General features: G+C 37.0%; 1 protein-coding gene across 1 annotated transcript in view; it reads right to left on the bottom strand.

Moving 5' to 3' along the window:
• The window catches only part of Smp_199450 (mitochondrial ribosomal protein L2, putative), a gene marked incomplete at its 5' end in the record, with an annotated part of 9,073 nt that extends 3,180 nt beyond the window's left edge, over positions 1–5,893 (bottom strand). Inside the window, 3 exons of the mRNA XM_018792401.1 lie at positions 1,740–1,875; positions 3,137–3,252; positions 5,713–5,893. Of these exons, the coding sequence (XP_018644707.1) occupies positions 1,740–1,875; positions 3,137–3,252; positions 5,713–5,893 (433 nt within the window). The remainder of the gene's footprint in view (positions 1–1,739; positions 1,876–3,136; positions 3,253–5,712) is intronic.
• Positions 5,894–7,515: the final 1,622 nt, after the last annotated feature.

Here is a 7,515-nt window from a genome sequence, read left to right as displayed (position 1 = left end):
GACGAAGTGTCGCGCGTCCTGGATTCCACTACTAGCCACTATCCATCTCTGCTTACCATGTTTACGAATTAAGACTATATCGAGGCAATACGCACAGGATGCACATATGCCAATTAGAGACTGACCAGTTGCAGTCCTAACACTTGATGGGAAGATTCAAACAAACAATACTAAATGAATTCGCACTTACCATTGTTGGAAATTATCATTGCACTAGTCAAGAATTGAGATTGAATCATCTGCATCCATCAATTCAGCTTAAATATTACATATCTTTCACGAAAACTATAGCGTTACAGAAGGTTAGCGAATGCAATCTCTTTCTGAATAGAGCTATAAACTCACAACTATATGAAGGAGAAAGGTAGTAACTTTTGTTTACTCTTAGTTGTACATAGTTATTTCATAAGACATGTGTGACTTAAATGATCATAGTCAATTTCGAACTCAGAGCATTTAAATTTCATGTAATGCAGACTATGCCTACTTGACTGGATTTTAATATAGTCTCAAGAAGTCTAGTAATCATAGAATTTACAATAAAAGGTTACCGTATAACACTTTTAATGAAGATCTTTTGTGAAATGATGGACGTCACTTTATTTTATGTAAGAAATACAATAGACATTCGCATCAAAAGTTTATCGTTTTTATCGAGTCAACTATCCGTCATAAAGAAAACATCGAGATAGATCAAATTTTACGATTAATTGGATTTGGAAGGGTATGTTAAAACTCCACGAAATATGCACTTCATAAATCCTTCAAAATTATTGGATTCATCTTTAGGTTTTCCAGTAGGGAAACGACTTACTGTATCTGATATTTTATTTTATCTGCGTATTTTAAGATGATATTTGGAGTTTCTGGTAAAAGATCAATTCCTGAAAATTCAGTCTACGAGTATGCTATTTCCAGTAGTAGGTTTATGATGAAATGAAACAAAAATGGAGATAGTGGACAACCTTGCTGGACACCACTTGAGGTTGCAAAATCAGATGACAGTTCGCCATAAGCTTTCACTCGACTGGTAGTGTTCGAGTCAAGAGCCTTCACAAGGTTTATGTACTTCTGAGGTACACCCTTCAATGAAAAATAGTACAACAGAACGTCTCGGTTCACAGAGTCAAATGCTGCTTTTAAGAGAGGCCACCACTGTCGGACGGCCATAAGAATGTCTGTATTCTACAATCTGACAATTAGTGAATATGTGGTCGATGCAATTACGACCAGGTCTGAAGTCAGCCTGATTTTCTCGTGTTTGTTGAGCGTTCAATAATTATTGAGGCTAGTATTTTAGATGCTATATAGGTCAGACTAGTTCCTCTATGGTTATCACAGGATGAGTTTGCCCCTTAGCTATATATTGGGACCAGTCATTAATATTGAAACTTGGATTTCTTGATATTTTAGTAAATCTCATAACTTTTTGATAGTTATATTAACAATCTACATGTCAGACATTCAATCAAGCATTACAATAAATGAAATTGGCAAATGCTTCGTCGGTATTATGAAATAACTCCTACTATACTGAGATTAGTTGTATACAAATATGCAAAGTCAATTAATTTATACTTTTAATTGGTTAATGAGCCTAAACCTAGCTAATGAGTATCTGAAAAGATTCAGCTTCAAGAGCGGTTCAAAAGCGTCTTTAACATAGTTATTATCTAAATACTAATCGTAAGATTTAGGAAGGAGGAAGGGAAAGATATAATGAATGTGTAAAGTTTTACCTGGTATAGTAGGGATATCAACGTGTGAACGTATAACATCTCCAGGTTTCATATTAACAGTTGCAATAATCCATCTTTTCACTTCACCTGAAGCTACTAAAGCAATAAACGGATGTCTCCACCATGTTTTTTTGACCTAAGAACATAGATTAAAATAAAATATCATTAAAAAAAACACGACAATTTCTTTCTTTTTAGTAACGAGTATTGTTTTACTCTTATATTGTTTATTGTTCTCGTGGTGATAACTTTCCAACTTGACAGTCTAAGTTGAATTATTTAAAGTAACAGTTTAAAACCAATGAAGTGAAAATTATTCTGCTAATGGCTGGAAAAAAGACATGTTCACTTATTCAGTAGCTGTTTTTTTCCTGGTCTCCAAGTGCCCTGGTATGGTCGAGGATGGGAAGAGTTTGCTCTTTTTCTCTAAATGCTCTCACATGACAACGTGCATACAACCACTACCAGGGGAAGTCTTACTCACTAAATTCTCGCAGCATTACTGTTGTTTACGAAATTGAGAGGATGGAAAGCGAATGTCCAATGCTTTAACCAGGTTGATGAATTCGGAGAGCCTACCTAGGGGAGTTGGAAAACCCTGATTTCGAACTAATGGTGCACAAGGACTCCAGGATCCTGTAGGGACAAATGGCATATGAACCAATTATTGGTCACCGGCTACCATAGGACTGCATCTCCATACGTCGCTCCACTGCCTTGTGGATCAGACTTTTATGTCAAAGGCTCCGGATGTGGCCTCCTAAGAAAATCACCTGATTCGGTTTGGGCACTATCAAAGCCCACACACAAACCAAGTGAATTGTGTGGTGCATAAGTATCCGGTGCTCCTTTGTAGCAATATTTATGTGTTCAAATTATTAAAATAAAATTACCCAGGTAAATGGTACAAATTGCGTACAGCTTTTGGTATAACATCAGTATTTGGAGAGTACTCTTAGTTAAAACTGTTTGCAACAGATAATGAAAGAAAATTTCAGTCTCAGTGCTCATATTTGCAATAGCCTGATGAAATGTCTTCACTAAGTAGTATATACTTGGATATAGTTTAAGAAGGACTTGTCACGGTTAATTTTTAGGTTTCAACATTATTATTATTATTGTGGAAAATGTGGGTAACACTTGATGGGAAGATTCAAACAAACAATACTAAATGAATTTAATCTCCACTTTTGATTATTGACTTCATACTGACCAAAAGAGGATCAACATTTCGAAAGTTTACGGGAACTGCGTCATTGCAAGCTCAGTAACCGGTACATATTATAAAATAGGTCATGAAAAGCTATCTTTGAGAAAACGACAAGACAGTAATATGTCCCCTTCTGTCCATATTGTATCCAATGACAACAACAGAGTTATAATTTGGGTTTACTTACCTGTAATACTAATTCTTCATGGATAGTTTTAGTTAAAACTTGTCTGGAACGATTATTATCCACCATAAACCATGGACGATTTAATCCAGTTGTAACATGTTTTAGTTGAATTTTACCTAAATTCGAGGAAAATTAGAATACAAATGGTCTATGATTCAAATAAGTATAATATGGCAACAATAAAAGTGTAATAAACTGAATTTAGGTAGGTCGTGTGCTGAAAAAATATACAAAACAGTTTTAAAGTATCACTGGTTTACCAATCATGGCAGACAAGGATCTTGTTATGTAGTAGCGAAGACATAAGTACGGGTAACTTGCAGGACCTACTATTGGACTATCATTCTTATTGTATAACTATTCGGTAACTAGATTATCTAAGCTTTATTTTGACCTATTGATTATTACTATATGATTTACTGTCCCTATGTTATACTCAGTTTTATTGATTATTGTCTCCCACGCTTACAGCCTCATTTGGCCTGGTTTTGTACAAATATTATTTTCTATTATGTGGTATGATGTGGCCTGTCTGTCTGATATATAAACAAAGTATGCTTGGAATAAACGATTCGTATTGCCGAGGCTGCTATTGGTGTTTTTGGACTCAAGTGGACGGGTTGGGCGGATAAGGGCCAATAAGGACGCTAGATTACTCATACTAATCGAACGTCATTGTCACAGTGTGAAGGTCGTAGAAGTCGTATTCTATTGGTGGACAATTTACACGAATTACGTCCTTGTTAAATTCGTAAGGTCATAACGAATCAGCGACGACCTTGATCAAGTCATAACAATTGGCTACCGCCTAGGTCAAAAACATAACAAATTGGCGACGGCTAGGTCAAGTCATAACAGATCTCAACCCTATTCTCACATGATATGTTTTGAACAAATCTCAATACCATGGGAAGACAGTGAGTAGGACCTGACTGGTAATGGCTGTATGCATTTTAATGATCATTATTAGGCTATACGTCGACATTCACAAACACATTAATTGAATCTATTTCTCGGTATAGATGCTGCTTTATGAATAATGTTTGTAAGGATGAACCTGCAAAGCTTAAATTTTCTACTAATGGATATTTATTAGGCAGTCAAACTGAGTCCTGTTGAATATGTGTTATGTTGACTTCATTCAATATGCAAAAGCAGGGTCGAAAAAAGTTGATGAAGGGTTATAACGAGAAATTTACGTAGATTTATAAATATCTGAACGACACTTATGAGAATCTGGAATGAGATTCACAAATAATGGGTTTGACCTGGAACTTAGGAAAACCTACAATAAAAAATAACAAATAGGCTTCGTGAGGGAATTTTCGAAGTTCTAGTGAGAAGCCGTGACCAGTGGAGCTAATCCGTGTCAGGTAGAGAGAGGTATTTACCTCAAAACAATGGAAGATGGTCGTGCAATCTCGTGGATTGGTTAAGGTTAGACATTAACACCGTTGGATGCCGGCTCAGTGGTCTAGATGTTGAGCGTCTGCGCGCGAGACCGAAGGCCCTAGGTCCGGGTCCCGCGAGCAGGATCGTGGATGCGAATTGCTGAATGGGACGAAACGGCCGTCCAGTGCTTCTAGGTTTCCAATGGTGGTCTAACATCAATTAGTTCATGATCTCAATCAAAAACAAGGCTCTAAATTAGTTGAGTTATTAGATTTTAGCGGTTGAACGATAATGAAGAAGGCGGGATAATTTTAAATTAAGTATGATGTGCGAAACTGATTAATAAACTCATAGACTGCTATCTGTAACTACTAGCTAATACTATTTGAAGCTAAATGAACGTTTGAGAAATTTATTTTATTTCCTTAAGTCTGGAACACTTATTAAACTAGACACTAATTCATCACTTCATTCAACATGTATTTAGTTTATTCAGTGTTTTTCACTTGCCACTGATCGCCCCCGGATGCGCTAGTACGGCCGAGAGTAGGAAGAGTCTGCTCTCTCTCTCCAAATGCTCTCACACGGCGATGCACATACAACCACTACCGTGAAAGTCCTACTCACTAAATTCTCGCGGCATTACCGTTGTTTATGAAATTGAGAGGACGAAAAGCGAATGTCCGGTGGACACGGAAAGTCCACCTTGGGAAGTTGAAAAACCCTGATTCTAAATCAGTGGTGCACATGGACTCGATTATCCTGAGGGAACAAATGGAACCAATTGTTGGTCACCGTCTACCATGGGACTGCACCTCTTCACGATGCTCCACTGGTTTGTGAATCAGATCTTTAGGTCAAAGTCTCCGGGTGTGGCCCCCCCACGAAAACTACCTGATTCAGTTTGGGAACCCTGACAGTATCATAGCTATCACACAATTAAATGACAAATTTTCTGTGCTCAAATAAATAAGAAAATACTGAAACTTAAAAACCTCAAGGAAATCAGCAATCTACCGAATTTTATAATTTTAATGAATTCTATGTTTGCACTTGAAAAAAAGAAAACAACTCGAAGTTCACTTGATTTAATAACTGTGTTACAGAAATTATTCTGATTGAGAAAAGTAGTTGGAAAAAAATGTAACAGTAAAATGTCATTATTATATAGTCACACGTATTACCGTCAGGTCCTCGTCCTCCTGTTCGTACCAATGGCATTGCGTCAACTGTATATTGATGAGGATCCATCACTTTACTAATTGCCCAATAGCGACTAACTGGCCGCGGATATGTTATACCAGGACGGCGATTTAAACTGCAGCTTGTTGACAATCCATATTTATAAATTTGTAGAGGATTTAAGCTAAATATATTTTAAAATTAAAAAGAAAACAATGTTTTAACAAATCTTACTGATAGACTACGGGACTTCAGTGAAAGTTACTTTCGCCACGAAATGTTTCTACTAAAACCAGGTTTTTTTATTATATAATAAAAAATAATAGGAATATTCTATGTATTTATTTATTTAATATTATTATTATTTGAACACATAAATATTGGTATAAAGAGGCACCGAAAACATATGCACCACGCAAGTCGCTTGATTCGTATATGGGCTATGACGTTATCGGGGTGCCCAAACTGAATCAGGTGGTTTTCTTAGGTGGCCACGACCGGAGCCTTTGACCTAAAGGTCTAATCCACAAGGCAGTGGAGCGACGTATGAAGATACAGTCTCACGGTAACCGGTGACCAATAATTGGTTAGTATGCCGACTGTTCCTTCAGGGTACTGGGGACCATGTGCACCACTGGTTTGCAATCAGGGTTTTCTATTCCCCTAGGTGAATCCTCTGTATCCACCAACCCCGTTAAAGCACCAGACATTCGCTTTTCGTCCTCTCAATTTCGTAAACAACACTCCTAGTGCGAGGAGGCAGTGAGTGGGACTTCCCTGGCAGAGGCTATATACGCGTGGCCATGTGAGAGCAGTTTGAGAGAGAGAGAGAGAGCTAACTTCCCATACTCTCAGCCGTAGTACCATTGTGGGCAATATTCTATACTTAATTCATGAACTACCGCCTCAGAAACATCATGTTAAATTTTCGGGATAATTAGTCATGCACAAAATGCTTCGAATACGTAAAAAAAAGCCTACTTTTTCCAGAAAGTACCTAAATATGAGTTAAATTTTAATTTTCGAACCACTACAGATCATTAGTTTTCGCACGTAATAAAGGATTATGGGATTTTTATATTATTATAGAAAAAAATGACTGTGATATTATGAATGAACTTTTATTATACATATAGCATAACAAACAATTATTAATTTTGATAATTCCATCTAGATTGGAAGAAAAATGTGACTACTAAAGTTAAGTGTATGTAGTGACACAGTCTTCAGAAGTTTCGATTAGCTTTTGCCAACATGTGTCACTTATGGCACACGCGAGACATCCGTCTACTAGCCAAAGATCGGATTTACTGCTCAGCAGTTCGTCCTGTCTTACTTTATAATTGTGAAACACGGTCGGTAAGAGTAGGGGATGTTCGTCGGTCATTAGTATTTGATCATACGTGTCTTCGAAGCATTGCTCGTATATCCTGGGATCACCGAGTAAGTAATGCAATTGTTAGGAAACGGTTACTAGGTAAGGATGGCAAATCGATTGACGAAGTAGTAAAACTTCACCAGTCGAGATGACTGGCACACGTGTTGCGTGTGGCGAGACGATAGCAACCGACTGTTAGGGATTGTTATATCTCGAAGAGAATTATGGACGGTAACTTTGAGAACTATTTATGGATCAAAACTATGTGTATATATAGTATAACTGTATAACTGTTAACTAAATAAACTATTCATATTCGCGTCCCTCTTATTATAAGCTTTATTTTGACCCATTTTATTTATTTATTTAAACACATAAATATTGGTGCAAGGGGGCACCAGATATATATGTGCCGCGCACGACAATG

The sequence above is a fragment of the Schistosoma mansoni genome, assembly GCF_000237925.1.
Source record: "Schistosoma mansoni, WGS project CABG00000000 data, supercontig 0304, strain Puerto Rico, whole genome shotgun sequence".
In the NCBI taxonomy this organism is placed as follows: Eukaryota; Metazoa; Platyhelminthes; class Trematoda; order Strigeidida; family Schistosomatidae; genus Schistosoma; species Schistosoma mansoni.
The sequence above is the reverse complement of the archived record's forward strand: the minus strand, read 5'-3'. Positions and strand labels throughout refer to the sequence as shown.